Here is an 18,964-nt window from a genome sequence, read left to right as displayed (position 1 = left end):
TTCAGCAAAGGTCTGGTCACCCACAGTCACTATGATCAGGGAATAACCAGCGGAGCTCCATTCACACAAGGGTTCTTGCTCTCTCTGCTGGCGACATGTTGAAAGGCTTCAAACCGACAGTATATTGTTTGTGTTGCAGGGTGACACTGGAGGTGAGAGAGTTCTGCAGAAGAAATGGACGACTTTCCTGAAGGCTCAGCTCCTCTGTTCTCTGCCCGATGATGGTTTCCCCTTTAACATAATCCAGGACATGTTTGTGTTGACTCCCAGCCCAGATGACTGGAAGAACACTGTGTTTTATGGAGTCTTCACGTCTCAGTGGTGAGGACCAGTGTTTTAAACAAATGTAGCCATAGCTTCATGGAAAGAAAATGTCTGAGTTATGACACATAAATGTTTTTCTTTAAAATTGAGTGCTTTTAGGTGTAAAATTAAATAAAATTAATTACCATAATTACACCACCACTACAATCACATATTTGTTTATTTTTAAACTTTTATGTACGGAGATGCAATTTATTGGAAGTCATTTTGATCAGTTATATCCATAAAAAAATGTTGATGGTTTATTTATATAATCTTAATGTATAAATCATATTTTTTTTAATACATGACTTACGATCATTTATATAATTTTATAATATATCAACTGTGATCATTTACACAATTTATTTAATATATAATTTGAGATCATTTATCGATTTTATTTAATAAATTAATTGTGACAATTTAACTTTTTAAGAGATGACGCTCTGTATGAGATTTTGTTTCTAATACCTTTTTCAACTGCTCCCCTGGACCGGTTAAGGATCATCACTGTTTTTATAAAACAAATCAGAAGTCAGTATAAAGATATTCTGAGGCTTCCAATATTTAATATCCTTCTGCAGCGTTACAGACAGCTTCCTTCAAGGTTACACATGTGAAATGATCAGTGTTTGAGCCTCTTGTCTGTCTCCTCAGGTACAAAGGGGCCTCAGGAAGCTCTGCAGTCTGCTCCTTCACTATGGATCAGGTGGAAAAAGCATTCAACGGACGATACCGAGAGGTGAACAGAGAGACCCAGCAGTGGTACACATACAACCACCCGGTCCCAGACCCTCGGCCTGGAGCGGTGAGTACCTACCTGCTGCCCTCTGCTGGAGAACCTGTAGGCACACACATGACAGTATTCATGTAGAAGGGTTTCATAGGTGCCTTTCTGCTCATCAGTCACGTCCTCAATTTTGACTGACTCTCCAAGGTTGAGCAGATATCTGTCGAGGTGGCGTCGATCTGCTGCTCTCTCCCCTCCTGATATTTATCAAACTACTGTTGCTTTCATTTCCTGTCAGGGTTATCACACTTGTATCACAGAATCAATTTGAAAAAAGAGGTGAAACAAAATACCAATATCCAGTAAAATGTCAAAATATGACGTGTTGTGTTTTGCCTCTGCAGTGTATCACCAATGCTGCCAGAGAGCAGGGCATCTCCTCCTCGCTGCACATGCCGGACAAGGTGCTGAATTTCGTCAAAGACCACTTCCTGATGGACAGCGTGATCCGCAGCCAGCCTCTCCTGCTCAAACGTAATGTTCGCTACACGCAGATCGCTGTCCATCAAGTCCTGGTGGCGCACAAGGCCTATAACGTGCTCTTCATTGGCACAGGTACAAGACTCCACACACACTCATCAGTCCATCTGCATTATCCTGTGTTTCCCTTAGCATTCACAAAAACCTTCAGTCTCATTTCAAGGTGTCCCGTGTCTTTTCTAGATGATGGAAGGCTCCATAAAGCCATCAACGTCAACAACAAGATGCACATCATCGAGGAGATGGTGCTCTTCCGTAGTTCCCAACCGGTGCAGCACATTGAGCTGGATACTGACAAGGTAATGCGCTGAGAGAGAAAACAGGCCCGGGTTGATTTACGCAGCCTTCCCACACTGTGAGCTAATAACGAGCTCTGTAAACGCATCCACGGGCAGTTTAGAGATTCCATGAGCCGTGAAGTGTTGCAGCTTCAAGCAGAGCTCATGTTCAGTGAGCTAATTACATGCGTCTTTCTCTCAGGGGATTTACAAACACTTTGGGGATTTAACAGCTGGGATTGTGACACTTTTGTGAATGCTGGCGTGTCTTTTTTTAGATGTGCACTTTGCGGCAAACAAATTAATTTTAGAATGATGTAAAAAAAAAAAAAAGTATTTAGATCATGGCCAGACAAGGAAGATGCAGGATGAAAATAACACTTCCTTCCTGTCCCTTACTCTGTCGTCTCTCTTCCACAGGGTCAGCTTTACGTTTCCTCTTTCTCTGAGCTGGTGGAGGTCCCAGTTGCTAACTGCACTAATTACCAGAGCTGCGGGGAGTGCATCCTCTCCAGGGATCCTTACTGTGCCTGGAACGGGAGGCTGTGTCTGGATGTCAGGCAGGCATCAGCACGAAGGTATGTACACTACTCTGCAGATAGAGCTTTAAGGCAGACATTTGTATGCTATGTGATAAGAGGCTGCATTTGCCTTCACGTTCTGATTAAACGTGTGTGTTTCAGTGTCTGGCAGCAGGATGTGGATGAGGCCGACACATCAGCTATTTGCAACAAGACAGTGCCAAGCCCACGTTTTGCAAAACCTACGCGTAAGTGACCTCCTTTCCTCTGTCAGATTTGAGATAGAGTGCAGCATTGTGCACAGGGTGTTTCTATTTTATGAATTTCAATTTCATCATGTCAAACTATCATTATTGTGAATTCAGATGCAGAAAAGGCAGCGCAGCTTATTTCATGTCATATCTCATGGATCTGTGTCTCTCCTCTGCCTTTCCACAGGAACGCCTTCGTGCCAGGTGATCATTATCCCAGCCAACACATTCAAAGTACTGCCTTGCAAACTGCGCTCAAATCTGGCTGAGCGGAGGTGGGAGTTCAGCGAGAGTGCAGGACACTTCCATTACCCCAGCCCAGACGGAGGGCTGGTGGTGGTAGCTCAAGCTGACAGGCAGGAAACCTACGAGTGCTGGTCGGTTGAGGAAAGCTTCAGGCAGCTGCTGGCGAACTACTGTGTGAGGGGCGAGGCCAAGCAAGAGAGCACCACCCTCAACGGCCGATTGCACACTCCGCAGATCTCCCAGGAGGAGTTCATCATCCTGCCGGGGAAGGCCCGCTTGCCGCAGATGAACACCAAGACCTACTGGAATGAGCTGATCGTGGTCTGTGCCCTCCTGGTGTTTTCCCTGGTGGTCTTCTCTCTGTTTGTGGTCTACAGGAACCGCAACCACATGAAGTCCATGCTCAAGGAGGGAGAGTGCCCCAACATGCAGCAGAAGAAGCCCAGGATAGTGGTGAAACCGGCGGAGAACTTGCCGCTCAACGGCAACACGGTCACAGCGTCGGTGTCAGACCACAAGGGCTACCAGACCCTTAATGACAACTACATCTGCAGCACTCCGCCGCATGAGTGCTCATCGCCCGACAACAGCAAGAGCTTCTCAGAGTCGGAGAAGAGGCTTCTAAACTTGAAAGAGAGTCACGTAGAGATTTCTCCCGCATGCCCACGACCTCGAGTCAGACTTGGCTCAGAGATTAAAGACTCTATAGTGTGAGGCTACAGCTTCGTGTTCATGTGGAGAGACTCATTTTAAACTGAAAAGAAAGAGTGCACTTGCTGAGAAAGACAAAACCCTACAACAGGGGACATCAGACTCTTCATGGAGACACATTTCATCACACAGATTTTGCACTTTGTCTTTTTTTTTGTTCTGTCCCTGTGGCCCATGTACATTTCATTGTATTTACATCTCACATGCATTTTCAAGTGCATTCAAAAGCGCACTGAAGAAGTTCCAGTTTGCCTTCAGACTTTTGATGCTTTCACATACGGCTCACAGGAATGTAGCGAGCGTAGATGGAGCGTCACAACCACGATTCAGAGACTGAATTTCATAGCATTGCCCCTTGAGTCCGTCCATGTAATCTAGAGGTGATACTTCGAAAGGCAGAGTGATGTTCAGATGTGTCCCCACTAACGCTGATACAGTGTTTTCTTTTTTTCGTTTCATTCTCTCGTCTGGTAAGAGCCGACCCCCTGCTGAGGCTATGCACTATGTACTGTACGGTAGCAAGTTAAACACCAGAATACACGCTGACAAGTCAGCGACAGGCAAGAACGAAACATAGGTGCCCTGTGAAAATGTCTCAAGTAGACTGTGTGTGTTCCCCATAGACTGCATATAAAGTTGGACGACGTGTCTCCACTTCCTCCTGTTGTACAAAAGCTAAAGTATCCTGCACATACCTGCCGCCATCTTGCATTTTGACATAATTTGGAGCTAGAGTCTGTACAGTAGTGATCGTGGTGTGGAGCCATGATTTCGAGGTCCTGCCAATGCATAAACTTGAAGGAATTAGACCAAACTTACCAGAGAAACTTAGCACTTGAACATCAGATTGATGAGAACTACCTAAAATGACATAAAAAATATTTTTACTGTATTTTGGCTTTTTTCCTCCATGTTCCATCCATCAACACGGAGTAGGCCTGTTTGACAACTCATACTGCAGGGGGCAATGATGACGATTTGGCTTTCCTCTTGGGGAGATGTCATCCATCTTTATAAAAGTCTGTGGTCTAAAAGAAATTAAGCCAAAAAATCCCAGATATGAACGAGTCTGCTAACACATGCTCGACCAATTATGAGTCAGTCTCAGTTGTCAATAGTGAAGTTTTTACAATGTTTTTATAGCATCAAATAACATTTAACCAAACTTACTGGAAATATTAGCACTTGAACAAAAAGGACGTGGGTCAAGCAGTCATGTCGTCCATCTTTATATAAAGTCTACGTTTCAGACAAGTATATTCATTGTTTTGGCTGAAATATAACAAAAAAAAGTTGTCCTGAGAAATGGAGAATGTTGATCAAAATGAGACCAATAGTTGTGAAAGTGAAAGAATCACCTCAGTGGAAATGTAGATCACACACCATAAAATAATCCTAAATAACACAAATGTGCTTTTTAAAGTATTGGTATTACTAGTGGATACAAATATCCCTCTGTGGAAAACTGACTGCCAACAAATGTGATAAAGGGAAAACAAAACGCTCATTCCAGGTATTATCATGTTCTTCATGAGATAGGCCGTCTATGCAAAGCAAATAATGTGAAGTGGGGTAAACACCGAGAGAAAACCTCACCTCCAGACTGAGTAAGCACAAAGGTGTTGGCACTGTTAACGACTGTTGGATCTGTGGCACTGCAAACACACCCTGACACGCACTCACACTCATTACACTAACTGTAAGTATGCAAGAGCTTTTAGCCTTTTTTGGTGCATTTCAGGAAGAAGATAATGAAACTTAGAAAGGCTGACATCACACAAAAAAAGATACGAGACAAGGCTCCAGTACAGGAATGTTAATCTGTGACTGTTGATGATTATAAATATTTATTATGACTATGAAGCCAAAGGTTTCATTAACAGAGAGATATTAACTCATCACAGTCAGTGTCTTCAATATCTGTCACTATTCTCCAAGATATTATTGAATATTTAAATACTACACATATTCATAATCTGAGTTAGATAACACACATCTGTATAGCCTCAACCTTGATATACATATTAACTTACGTGATTGTTAATGAATGGAGGGAAAAGCCCTCTGCCTCTGTTTGCTTCAGTGGTTTTAAAGGCAACCATAAAAGCAATAACCTTCATCCACATCGAGTAACAAACATAAGGATTGTGTATTTTAATATTCCATCTTCATATTCACAAACGAAGATTTCCCAAACCATATAACCCCCAAAAAGATGGGTCGGATCTGACAGCATTTATGTCAAACAATATTGAAGTCTTACTTGAGTTTGGCTCTGGGATTGTAACTAAAATTTAAATTTCACTAAAAATACAGCATACAGCTCGACTCAGAATGCATAGGATTTGCACATGATGTTGAAAAAGCCTTAGTACAATGCAGGTTATTATGGATTTGATAACAAATCTGCCTTTGGGGAAAACAGATAATGCCTTCTGAAACCATAATCAAGAGACGTGCCTCTTGGTGTAATAATCTAAGCAGGTAGTAGAGCTGTAGGTGTGAGAGGACGGGCCATGCTCCGAAACATGAATATGTGTAATTTGATACTGTCAACATTGTACAGTATTGTACAGTATGAGGTGTTTATTTATTTTTTTTAAATGGTGGCTTCAACCTTAGTCAGGGACTAAATTTCATTCTTAAATTGTAGCACATAAATAACCACTGGCTGATTTGAAATAATGAATTCTAGATAGTATTTTGTTGCGTTTGTCTATAAGCAATCGTGCAGTATGAAAGATTGATGCTCTGACTGTTATTGAAAAACACAAACAAACGGCAGCTTTGGGTAAAGCAGCTGTCTTCAGAACTATATGGTAAAGTTGCAATGTGAAATACGTGCAGGTATCGAAGCCACAGAAAGTATCCTCGTCTCGCTCTCTCTAAATGAACCACTACAGTCAGGCCTTCTGTTTGTGGCAGCAGCATCGCTGCAACTCTGGTCAACATGTGTTGTAAAAAATTAAAAACAAAGTACAAGTGAAAAAAATGTTTTTATGTAAAACAGTTTTGTAAATTCAGCTGCCAATGTAAAAAAAATTGTGAATTGTATACTTTTTTTGTACAATACATCACTACTGTTTTTCTTTTTGTTTTCCTTTTGTACTGTATATAAAAAGCACTTTATTTTAATTTTTCAAATAAAGATCAAATGATAATTTTTTTATTTGAGCGGTTCATGATTTTATTTACGAAAATATTTCTTCTTCCTTTTGCATATTTAGTTAATGTCTAAGCCAGCTTTATTGTCAATTCTTCCTTATGTGCAGGACAGGAATGAAACGTTGCTTCTCTCTAATCCCCCGTGTAAACATACAAGTACACACTTAAGCACCCAGCATATAAGCAACACACTCAACATATAACTAACACACCCAACACATAAGCAACAGACTCAACATATAAGTACACAACTTATGAATTACTCAAGTGACATGGAAGTACACAACATAGTATCAGTCAAATGGCACAGGATAGAGAGGATATGAGTAACTAAAGTCAGGATAGTCCTAAATTAGACTTATCAGAGTAAAACACTTTATAGAAAACAACGTTCACCCACAGGATGAGTGTATTAGTAGTTAAATAACCTCAGATGTTGGAAGATAAAAACTCTTACAGTATAAAATAACAGCAGGTGAAACGACTACAGAGTGTGACTGCTCTGGTGGATCCGTTTCTTGTAGGGTGGTGAGTGATTTATCTGGGGTAGGGGCAAGGTGCTGTGGTGTTGTTGTGTTCATTTATCAATATTAATGATTTATGAATAGAAATGCTGCTTTACATCTTCTCTGTTCTTTTGTGACAGTTTTAATCTCTCAGGGTGGAGTCAGACTCACTCTACAAACCCTGAGGAACAAAGAGGCGTGGCAGAGAAAACTCCCACCTACAAGACAAACAGAGGAGAGCAGCTGAGTGAGTGCTGGGTTTGTGCTGCAGCCACATGGTCCCCATGGTCCTCACACACATCGATCTGCAGAGAGGAGCTGCTTCACTGGGCCCATGGCTCCGGATGAAACCCGCCCACACTGACACCTGAACCAATGAGTGGCTCTTAAACTCACACTTGTATATGTGCAGTGGGGCTGAGTCCACAGGAGGAGCAGCCTCAGGTTGGAACTTTTCTAAGTTTTGAAGTGTTTTTAACCGGTGGACATGGAGAGACCCAGTCTCCGCAGGCTGTTTTCCGCCTGTGATGTGAACAAGACCGGCAGGATCGAGATCGGGGACTTCGCGGTGGTTTGCCGGGAGCTCAACGTGCCCGAAGCCGAGATCAAGACTCTGTTCGACAGGTTCGACGCGGACGAGGAGGGATACATCGACTACAGCAAGTTCTCCTCCAGGTTCCAGGAGGTGTCCGAGGCGGTGGACGGGGCCTCCTCCGGGGCCTCCTCCGGGGCCGGGTCGAGCCTCAGCCCGGGATGTTCGTGGGAAGAGTTCGTGGGTCGGATGGACTCAGAGAATCTCCTGTCTGAAAGGTGCGATCACATCCGGCTGTCCTCTCCGTGTGCAAGCAACACAGGGAAGTTCCTGTTCGAAACCTGACTCATCTCATGAGTCATACAATACAATATGATATTAAACGATACAATATGATATTAAGCGATACAGTACGATACAAAATGATACAATACAATATGATACAATATAATATTAAACGATACAAAATGATACAATATGGTATTAAACTATACAATAAGATTCTAAATGTTACAATACAATATTAAACAATTCAAATCGATACAATAAGTTAAGATAAAATATAATACAATAAAATATGATACAATACTATATGATACAGTCTGAAATGTTATGATACGATATAATGCATTATGATACAACATGATACAATACAATATGATACTATATGATACATTATAATTAACCACAGCACGATATGATACAATGCGATATAATACAAGACTTCACAATACGATTTGATAGGATACGCTAAAGACAACACAACTTTTACTAATCTCCAGGGCAATTTGGTTTAGTTAAAAAAAACAAAAAGATTCAAACATGCATGTATTCCTCCTGATAATAAGTAATCACAAAATAATGGAGCACACATTTAAGTATTGCAGTGGAACACTCACTAATTCGCTAAGGTACACACTTCTACATAAAACATATGGAGTATAGTCAAAGGGACCTGCAATAAATCCTTCTCTTCATGAAGATTATTATGTTCATTTTCTATTGAATGTGTCTATGTCATCTTGGAGGCTCTAATTTGGGTTCTTACTATTTGGTCCAGTATGAATTAAGACTGATAAAATATTAGGAGCACCTCTCTGTGTAACCTAATAACGCCACAAATTAAAAGCAAAAATGACCATAAAAAAAAAATCTTAAGAAGGTTCAATAAAAACTGGCCATTATATTCTTGATGAAGAGAGCATTAATTGCAGGATTGTTGTTTTGTACAGACATTAGCTTAATTTTGTAAATCGTAGTAGATTGTATGTAGTAGTGTGGATTAATCATTTGACTGAAACTTAAAATGAGTAGATCATGAATATATTTACGTTTGGAGCAATAAACAGTTCAACAAACCACTGGTATATGTATCCATCAGCGTGTCGTACACATTAGTTAAAGCTATTTTCTCACAGATGCATGTCTGTTAAAGGAGGCACAGACACACACACGTCAGACGACTTGTTCCGCCTGTCAGTTAATAATAATAATGCGTCACACTTGGGTGGGGATTAAAAAAAGTAAACAAAAGTGCTGTTGCTTTTGCTTTAGATGTAGCATAGTAAACAGCTGCTGTTAAGCCATTTCCAGTTTGTGGAACTTGGCTGGAGGATGTTGATCTTTTACAAGTTTTGTAGCTGCTGTATGCTTTCCTGTCTCGTCACTGACAGTCACACAATGTTTCTTATTTTTTTATTTCTTGACAACTGTTCCCCCAAAACACTTCACAGTCGATGCTTCACTTTCTTGAGTCCACAGCAACTCACTGGAAAAGTTTAAAGTCCATTGGATGAGCAGCTGAACAGTGCATTTCTATGATACCGAGTTCAGTGGCATCATTTACCTCTACCACAGTCTATTCGTTATCATTTTTATAGTCGTGAAAAACAATTTTTGCATATCCTCAATAATACCCTTGTTGAGTGTTGCATAAATGATGAGAGAGTTGAGGATTTAGTGTCAAAGTGATGAGCAAAAATGTCTGTTTGGCTAAAGGATGTAAAGGGATAGTTCACCTAAAAATGAAAATGAAGTGTTTGAGTCAACAAAACACTTTTGGAGTCTCAGAGGTAAACAGCGTTGCAGCCAAATCCAATACAATTCAGGTAAATGGAACCCCTTCTTCAGACATAAAAACCCCACAGAGAAAAAACATAACATTCTTCTATACTGTCTCTATACTCATACAATGTCATCCAAGTGTCCGGAAGCCTCAACATTCATATTCAACTTGCCACATGTTTGCATTGCTACGTCTGCTAGCATCGCTACTTCCTGTAGTGGACTTTTAGGCTTAAAACATGGTGTAAATGATGCTGTATAGAGTCAATTATGAATGTCGGGGCATGCAGACACTTGGATGACACCACAGTATGGAGGAATGTTTTTTTTAAAATTATTATTACTACACCTGAAGAAGAGGGCACTTTGGCTGCAACACTGTTTGCCTGATTTATCAGAGTTAGAGTATAATGCACTTGTGTTTGATGAAAAAAATGGAATAGCGATTGTTTGTTTTTTTCCCTGACATCGAACAGAGCGTTGGGCAGTGGGTCCAGGGAGGCTGAGATTGGGGTGTAGCTGAGGGTGGTGACTTTATAGTTGCAACATCACAAAAAAGTGGGAGTCCTGTCGCCTTTTGTTTTTAACATGACCCATTGTTTAAGGCTTTAATTTCTCTGTGGGTTGAATGTTATGATATCTTCACAGCATTATTACACCACAAAGACCTGCTCTGTAGGGAAAAAAAAGATTTCTCACTTTCTACAACATGTGACCTTTAACCTTTAATAGGCTTAAGCTACTTTCATAGTGCTCATTAGCAGTTATGGTGAAAAGTATTTCAAATATACTGACTGAGCATATGGATTCATAGTAGGTGAGTTAGTATCTGATTTGAACAGAAACTCAGATTTTGGGTGGAGTTTGGTTCAGAGAAAATCACATTGACCTCTATCACTGGCAGTAACTATTTGCTCTTCTCGTGTAGTCTCAGGGAGCAGCTGGCTGATCTTTACCAGGCCATTCATTCCTGTGCAAACACGGCTCTGCTTCGGGAGTACGAAAAAACCGTCCACGCACTGATCACTCAAAGTCTGGACAACAGACAGGAGTGTGAACAGCTGGAGACCAGTTTGAAGCGGTAAGAAAAAGAAGAACATGTTCTCCTAAAGTTATTTTTTTACATTTCACAACATCTGAACTGAAATGAATGAAAAATAAGTTGCATCACATGTGTTTCAATAAAGAAGCACATGTGTCTTATGTAGCTATCATTCTTTATGTACATAAGTAATGGTATTTAAGACAGATGATTTTTACAAAGTCTGTCAGCCATGTCTGAATTATCTGGGTCCTGGTTATCCCTCCATTATTTTACAAGGTGTCTCCTGAACCTAAACATTAGTCTCCTATGATTTAACATAAAGTCTGACCTGTGAGCTGTCCTTTTTTATTTGGTTTTATTTATTCGGTATACATATGGTCGAGAAAAAAGTTATTCCATTTAAAAGTGAATGTTCATTGTTAAAAATTATGAAAAGTGAGGGTTCAACTTTGTAAGATTTTAACCACAGTATAAATTTTTATTTAAATAAAATATTTGTCATCAAATCAATCGTAGAGAATAAACAGAATATTGTATTTTCATTTGTTTTTGTTTTTTTTCCTTTATTTGATTGTCATACCTTTTTCTGCTTTTCTGGCTCAACAACTTGGCCAGTAAATGTTAGAGGCTGTATTAAGAAAAGGATTTTGACATCCGTGAAGTGAGACATACCTCCTTAAATGAACTGTTGAATTTCAGTCCTTCACATGGGAAGACATTGTGTCTCTAAGCATTGTTTGTTCATTGTTAAGCTCCCTCTGTGCTTCAGTGACTACACAGCATGAGAAAGAGAACATTCCTTATTCAAGGAAGTAGGAAAACAAAAAATGTGCTGCCCTGCCTGTCTGTTTCTGTTAATCCCTTTGCAGAATAGATATTTATTCTACCTAAGTTTCCACTTTGAGTTGAATTCAACATACCTTTAAAAATGTAATAAAACAAATAAAACTAGATTATAACAAAAAATCGCATCAGATCACCTTATAAAGGTTAAGTGCTTCTCTGGATCTGCTTTTTAAAGTCCGCCCCTCTTTGGTTCGTGTACTGTCTGACGAAATCAGAGAGTCACAACAGCAGCATGTTCCAAGTCAAATCAGTCAGGCACAACTGTCACTGGACGAGCAGGTGAAGGGAGTCTTCTTTCTTTTACCTACTATATTAATCTCTGGGACGTTGCTGGAGATCTGCTTTGATTCAGGAGTGGTGTGGCTGCCGGCAGAAACTTGAACATGTACCTTTTCTCTTCAAACAGAGCTGAGGAGATGAACAGCAGTCAGCTGGAGGAACTGGAGGACGACATACAGCTACAGCTTGTCAGAACGGAGGGGAGGGTGAGAGAAGAGGTGAGACCTGCAGGATTTACTATGGACTTTTTGTTTATTAAAAACATCCCAATTAAATCTAACAACCTGCGTGAATTGGTTGTGTCGTATGCAGCAGCATATCATCAATAAACAGTGCAATGAGAAACCACAAACTAAAATAATGTATTTTTATTTTATAGTGAATAAGTATTTCCACACATTCCTCTTGGCTCCTGTGAGCTACCTGCTTATTTGTGGTGCAGCAACTCCACAGCAGGTTACACGTCTCCTCACAAAGAGCCTCTGTACAGTCAGATGAAAGCCGCTCTTCACAGCCTGAGCTGGCCTCTTTAACTGCTTCGGTTTCATGTCGGCAGGAGCGAAAGAAAATGGAAGGAGTCATGGCTGCCATGCAGAGGAAGTATAAGAATGAAGTCGCAGACCTGCAGGCAACTGTGGACGGTCTGTTAAAGGTAAGTTACACCACAGATCTTTGTATTTTCACACAGATTGTATAAAGCTGGAATATGTTTTCTTGCATTACAAAGAGCGAAGAAATCCACTAAAACTGAAAGACAAAGATAACAGAGATGATGCAGAGGAGAGAGAACGAATGAGAGAAAGATGAACAAGACAACTTGTCTGGGACCTGGGTTTTGGGGTTGTTGTGTTGTATAGAGTTGTGTTTGCTTTCAGAGACGTATTTGTATTCACAGTACAACCCACTGCTGAATGCGGCTGATTAAAATAGATCTCTGGACTCAAATGATTTCAGGTCTGGGCTGATCACTCCCGCACACCTCTGCTGTAACTACAGGTGCTTATAGTTAGAAGACCGTGATGAGCAGGATGAGATGTGCTTGCTCTCAGATGTATATTTGTCTCGCCTCATTAGTTTTATGGATTTCGATGTTGGTCCACTAATGGAGCTGTTCGTGTTTGCAACCTGTAGCTGTTTCTCTAGGGTCGGCTTTTCTGTCACAGTGTTAGAGATCAAGCAAAGAAATACTAACACTGAGTGAGCTGATGGTGCAAGACAGCATTCAAGTAAATTAAACTTGCGACTTACTACTAAAGTATTGATACTAAATCTGCTTACTAATATAAAGTTTAGGAGATCAGGCAAAGAAGTTACACACACAGATTATCTGCTCCCTGAAGCGTTGGCTCTGACCACCTGTTAAATCCACCCTGGGACTCTGATTGGAAATTAGGCCCAGAACACAAGTAGAATGCCTTTTTTCTAGCACAAGTAGATTCGGACACATGCTAAATAAAATCCCCCCATGCACTAAGACCATGCACTTAGATTTTTTACATTGAATCAATGAATTCAGTCTATACACTGAATATAATCTATTGTTTGATTATTGCTGATTGTATTTGAGTTAGAAGAGATTGCAGGGATGTCAAAGACATCTCTTATGTCTCATTTAGAAGCAGGGTCATCAGAGAGCACTGACAAATTTATTTATTTATTTCAATTCAAATGTAAAATGCTTCACTCATTTACAAATATACGATTCTTTAAAAAGCTAAATTAAGGGATCCTCAAATGTTTTGTGTTTATGTAAAAAAAAAAAGCTGTAAATGTTCAGATTTCTTTATAAACTCTGAAACATTGCTGTCAGCCAACATCGAGTATGAGTGGGGGTGTAATCGACGGCCTGTATTCGCAGGTCTAAACTGCAGCTGCTGCTGTCACTGTTTGCCTGCAGGTCTGGAAATTCTGGATCTGTGACTCCAGTCATCAGCACGAGCGTTTTAACAAAATACTTTATGAAATGTCTTTTCTCAAGCGCCAGGAGGACTCTGACTTCAACCATTCAAAGGACGAGGTGGTGAATCTGAACAGAGAAATCAGTAACCTCTCACAGGTCAGTCAGGTTGGAGGTGATTGTTCAGCTGAATGAATCACATGCATGTTTTATTAGACTGCTCCAGTTAGTCATTAAATCTGCCACAGGAAAACGAGCAGCTGCAGACGTCTCTGCTCCAAGCCCAGACCAACATCGCTGTGCTGCACTCAGAGCTGGACAAGCTGAAGAACATGTACACAGATCAGAAAGCTCAATACGAAAGGTGAGGAGCTGTGTTAAAATTAAGCATGTACACAAAATGTGACGCACTATCTTTTATAATCTAAGTGTATGTATTCACAGAGAAAAAGAGGATTTGAAGATGATGGTCATGGAATACCAGTCGTACGCCAGTCAGATCCAGATCCTCCAGTAAGTCTGACTTTGAAATGTTTTGGAAATGTGGTAAATCATATGTTTGGTGTCTGAATCAAGAATGGGAGTGTAAAAGCGGCGTCAAACTATGTCTGCATCATGATTTATTCGATGGAAAGTGCCGGATCTTGAATGTATGTGGAGTTGATCTCTGATTATTCAGACAAAACGAGCTAAGGAACAAAATCCTCTGGTCAATTTTCAACATTAGTGGAGCCTCTACACAAATTAAACAGCACAATTAAGGCAGCAGCATATTACATTATAGCTTTAAACTAGGTAGTTAACTTGCAAACATAATAACAGAGGCTAACATACGGAAATTTGAAAGACCAAAATGTGACATATCTCTCCCAAGGAGAACAGCAGTAAAAGGGGGAGAGGTGAAGTGTGGGACCTTATAAAGAGGTGTCCCCCAAATGTGGACGTAGGGGAACACAACTTTATTTTAATAGAGGCCTATGTATACCAGGTAATAACTATACACTGATTTTGTGTAATTATAACAATAAATATAACATATTGCATATTGGACTCTGTTACTCATCATGTTTTTTTACAAATGTGGTTTTTAAAGTGTCAACTTTTTCAGAAAGTAATTAGTAGTTAATAATAACTACTACGCTTCTGCTTTGACAGTTTGGCTCATCAAAATAACAGAAGCACAAACTGCCCTCTAGTGGTATCAAGTCAGATAGAAAAGAAAATACAGTGGAGGTGAGAGATAATGTGTTTGTGGGGTTAATTTAAAGGTAATAAATTTAAAAAATTTCAAACTTCATCAGCAACATCTCTCTTCAGAAAGAATGTCCCAGTTACAACCCACAGAGTTTTCATACACATATATATTTTGTATTTTATTTCTTCATGAACACCTCTGATAAATGGTTTATAAACAATGATTTGTAAACAGACTAGTGTTCTTAATGTATAATAAGTGTAATATATTATTACAGTTGTAATAATTACATATTTAAATAAAATAAATAGAAAAATAAAATATTACATTTTATAATATTATAAAGATTTTATATTTATATTTTTGTAATTGTTGAAAACCAATGTTGTAACCTATTACCAGTAAAACAAGTATTTAGTTGGCAGTGTAGGTTATATTTAGTACTTGTGTATTAAAACATTGAAGTTATAAATCTGACTAGTGAGTTACGTTTAGTGTAAATGTTCCTTTGCTTTGTCCAGTCTCTACCATCACCTCCAGGTTGTGAACTTGTAAACAGTTCAGCTCTTGAACAACTGGTTTTCCACACACTCGATGTATGAAAGGAAATGTTTGTCCATGTAACTGACTTTTTCTTTTATTGCCTCAAACTCATTAGAGAAACGAACAAAAACCTGTACGACAGCAATGATGGGCTTCGATCGTCGTTGGCCAATGAAGTGGTCGCAGCTAAAAGGAGGGTGAGTCCGTGGTTTGCAGACGCAGCTCGACATCAGATAGAAGCCGACAGTAAATTGTTTTCAGTAGTTGGAGTGAGAAAGTTTCCTCCCTGACATTTTTAATCTGCTCGACAGCTGTCTCCCCAAAACGAAATCCCAGCCCGAAAGATGAAACCGCTCCGACAGAGCACACTCAGGCACAGCAGGTATATAAAGTTAGTTTTTTTCTAGTTTTTACACACCTGCAGATTGATCTCGCTGAATTAAATTGTGTGTGTGTGTGTGTGTGTGTGTGTGTGTGTGTGTGTGTGTGTGTGTGTGTGTTGCTGCAGGTTGGAGACAGATCCCAGTAAAACGAATTACTCTCATGTGGCCTCCTGGGCTGATAAGTACCTGGACAGTGGAGTCTCGCTGCCGATGGACACGGCTGAGAGCTTAGGCAGTGATTATGAAAGCGACGACAGCCGAGGCTCGGTGGAAACGGTGCATCACAGTTACTCATGTGTTCCGTCTGACGTGGAGGTCAGAACGCACATTAGCAGGTCACATAGTGTCAATAAGCTGGTGAGCTTATAATCAGTATTGTCCTCGTGTGTCACAGATCTCAGAAGTCAAATCTGAAGCTGCAGTGTCAGTGGCTCCCAGCAGGGCGAGCTCCATCGCATCGTCCCTACGAAGACGTTTGTCTGCGTTTTCCACGAAGGTAAAATGATTTGACCTTTTTAATGTCTTAAGATCTTCCCCGTTTAGTATTGATTTAGTTATTTGTGCTCAATAGTCAATCGCTTTAACACAACCCCATTTGAAATGTAAGCCAGTGAATAATGTCAAATGGTATAAAGATAATTAGTTAACTGCAAGAAAACATTAATGTGACCAAAAACTGAAAATGTATATAAGGATCAGGCCTTCAGGGATTGAACTTTTCAGCAGTATTTCTATCTGTTACTACAAATATGTTCTAAAACTGACGGGTAGTGAGTAGATATGTCTGTAAAACACACATTTACAGTGAGCTTTACTGGTTTTAGATAAAGTGTTACTAGTTCGGTGTTAACTCATGGTCCATGCACCAGCTTTTGATGCGGCTTTCAAATGCTTCTCATGGTCTTCATCAGTGGATCAGCAATTGTCATCATATGACCTGGCTCCAGAAAAGCCACAGCCACTACCAGTATATCAAGAACTGTATTTATTAGATTAAGTATCACCTTTACGTTCAGCTAAATTAATACATAATGTTTTTGATTTCAAAATAAGAATAATAAATGAGACATTTAAGACTTTCCACATAAATAATGAAGTCACTTCTGTTCATTCCCTCAGCCATTAATAGCCGACATAGAAGAAACTGAGGAACCCACTCCCATGTACCGTCTGGTTTTAGCAGGAGATGCCGGTGCAGGAAAGTCCAGCTTCATGCTGAGACTGACGCTCAACGAGTTCAGAGGAGACATTCAGACAACGCTGGGTGGGTGCACAGAAAACACATGTAATAATCCTCTGACACATTCTTTATTTCAGACATTTGAATGTGCTTTTTGCTTTGTAGGAGTTGATTTCCAGATAAAGAGGATGTTAGTGGACGGAGAGAAGACGAGTCTGCAGATATGGGACACTGCTGGGCAGGAGAGGTACTGCACCAACGTTCCTATAGGAAGTAACAGCAAGAAATAAAACCAGTCAACAAATAACTTGACTAAAAATAAGTTTGTATTTTTTCTTACTTTAGGTTCCGCAGTATCGCCAGATCTTATTTCCGTAAAGCTCACGGCGTCCTGCTGCTCTATGATGTGACTTCAGAAAGCAGCTTCCTTAACATCCGGGCGTGGGTGGATGAGATTCAGGTAACTGCGGAAATGCTGACTAACACACAGATGAATGAAAGACACAAAAAAAGCAGGAATATATTTTACTGGGTTCTTTGTTTTTAAATACAGGAGTTGACGGATGAGAAAATCCCCATGTGTGTTATTGGAAACAAGGTGGACCTCCGAGAGCAGCTCGCTGAGGGGAGATGTGTGAGCAGTTTACATGGAGAGAAGTTGGCCAAGGTGAGAAACTTTTGTTATGCCTAATGAAAAAAAAGATTTACACAGATGCCCTGCCCTCCCAGGGGTATAAATAAACTGACTTCACTCAGGTATGTTGATGCTGTGCTCACAGGCATATGGCGCCTTGTTCTGCGAAACCAGCGCCAAAGAGGGGACCAATGTCGTCGAGGCGGTGCTTCATCTCGCGAGGTAGGAGGCTGGAGACAGTGACTTAGAGTTTAGTGTTTTAACTTCACAAACACTGACATCTCTTTTTTTTCTTTATTTTCACAGAGAAGTAAAGAAAAATGTCAAACTAAGGCGTGAGTCGGATTCAGAGGTCAGACTAAGTCAATCCAACCCGAAGAAGACTCTGAACAGCTGCTGTAAACTGTAGATGTTTCATGTTGGACGATGCAACGGAGCAAGTTTTAAATTTTCCAATGAAGAACCTAAAATGTTTTAATCTTAAAAATATTTCAAACTCAAGTCTTAGATTTATTTTCATTTATTTAAATTCTCTAATCGGGATGAAGGTTTCTGCACATGTACAGATAAACGCACACACGATAATAATGCTTCTTTGTGTTTAAGGTTTTGTACTTATTTGTTCGTGATTTTATGATAAATAAATAAGGAATATCGAGGCCTCAGTTCAGATTCAATCTAAATAATTTTAATGGATTAGCCGAGAGAAACAATCTGCAAAGACTCTGAAGTTCATGCACCTTTTTCGCTTTCAGATCAAACTTATGTCACAGGTTCTTGAAAAAATGAGGGCAGACCAAACAGGTTTTTTGAAACACTTTATTTTAGGCCTCAGTGTAAGCGATATTACAGTGCAGCGGTACTGATTGAAGGATATTTTCACAGATTTGTGGTGTTGAAAGTGTTATTTGTTTACTAAAACTACTTTTTGTCATTTGGTTACAGACTTTACAAAAGTTCCACTGATTTTATATTTTTATTATTTTTTTATTTGAGTATCTGTGATACAAGAACATGTTCCAGGACCCATTTTTATGATGGTTGATTGAATGCGATCCCATTTCAAAATAAAATATATATAAAACTCTGCTGCTATTGTGAATTCACTCAGT

The 18,964-nt window shown here is 39.9% G+C and overlaps 2 protein-coding genes across 5 annotated transcripts in view; both read left to right on the top strand.

Moving 5' to 3' along the window:
* sema4ba (sema domain, immunoglobulin domain (Ig), transmembrane domain (TM) and short cytoplasmic domain, (semaphorin) 4Ba) overlaps positions 1-6,752 on the top strand; it is a 50,892-nt gene extending 44,140 nt beyond the window's left edge. For both annotated transcript variants that reach the window (XM_069528432.1, XM_069528433.1), the window contains 7 exons: positions 140-321; positions 964-1,114; positions 1,441-1,651; positions 1,760-1,875; positions 2,275-2,432; positions 2,538-2,623; positions 2,814-6,752. In XM_069528432.1, coding sequence (XP_069384533.1) covers positions 140-321; positions 964-1,114; positions 1,441-1,651; positions 1,760-1,875; positions 2,275-2,432; positions 2,538-2,623; positions 2,814-3,586 — 1,677 coding nt within the window. In that variant the 3' untranslated portion in view covers positions 3,587-6,752. The remainder of the gene's footprint in view (positions 1-139; positions 322-963; positions 1,115-1,440; positions 1,652-1,759; positions 1,876-2,274; positions 2,433-2,537; positions 2,624-2,813) is intronic.
* Positions 6,753-7,399: 647 nt separating this feature from the next.
* On the top strand, positions 7,400-18,940 carry rasef2 (RAS and EF-hand domain containing 2). Of its 3 annotated transcripts, none has more exons than XM_069528435.1 (17): positions 7,400-8,064; positions 10,779-10,931; positions 12,148-12,238; positions 12,577-12,672; positions 13,999-14,076; positions 14,166-14,281; positions 14,362-14,430; positions 15,771-15,852; positions 15,967-16,037; positions 16,164-16,353; positions 16,433-16,534; positions 17,158-17,302; positions 17,384-17,465; positions 17,564-17,678; positions 17,772-17,885; positions 17,998-18,074; positions 18,159-18,940. In XM_069528435.1, exons 1-17 carry the CDS (start codon positions 7,742-7,744, stop codon positions 18,259-18,261), a joined length of 2,007 nt encoding a protein of 668 aa, XP_069384536.1. In that variant the 5' UTR covers positions 7,400-7,741; the 3' UTR covers positions 18,262-18,940. The 3 variants fall into 3 exon arrangements, with proteins under 3 accessions (XP_069384536.1, XP_069384537.1, XP_069384535.1); XM_069528436.1 differs by having other exon boundaries at positions 15,967-16,046; positions 16,164-16,314; XM_069528434.1 differs by having other exon boundaries at positions 15,967-16,046.
* The last annotated feature ends 24 nt before the right edge of the window (positions 18,941-18,964 follow it).

This window comes from Paralichthys olivaceus, chromosome 7, assembly GCF_024713975.1.
Source record: "Paralichthys olivaceus isolate ysfri-2021 chromosome 7, ASM2471397v2, whole genome shotgun sequence".
In the NCBI taxonomy this organism is placed as follows: domain Eukaryota; kingdom Metazoa; phylum Chordata; class Actinopteri; order Pleuronectiformes; family Paralichthyidae; genus Paralichthys; species Paralichthys olivaceus.
The sequence above is the reverse complement of the archived record's forward strand: the minus strand, read 5'-3'. Positions and strand labels throughout refer to the sequence as shown.

Bases quoted from the DNA above. Each gene is read 5' to 3' on its own strand.
- rasef2 (XM_069528434.1), top strand. From the start codon at position 7,742: ATGGAGAGACCCAGTCTCCGCAGGCTGTTTTCCGCCTGTGATGTGAAC. The intron at 12,239-12,576 runs GTGAGACCTGCA...TCATGTCGGCAG, and splicing joins AGGGGAGGGTGAGAGAAGAG to GAGCGAAAGAAAATGGAAGG. The intron at 16,354-16,432 runs GTCAGAACGCAC...CGTGTGTCACAG, and splicing joins GTGTTCCGTCTGACGTGGAG to ATCTCAGAAGTCAAATCTGA.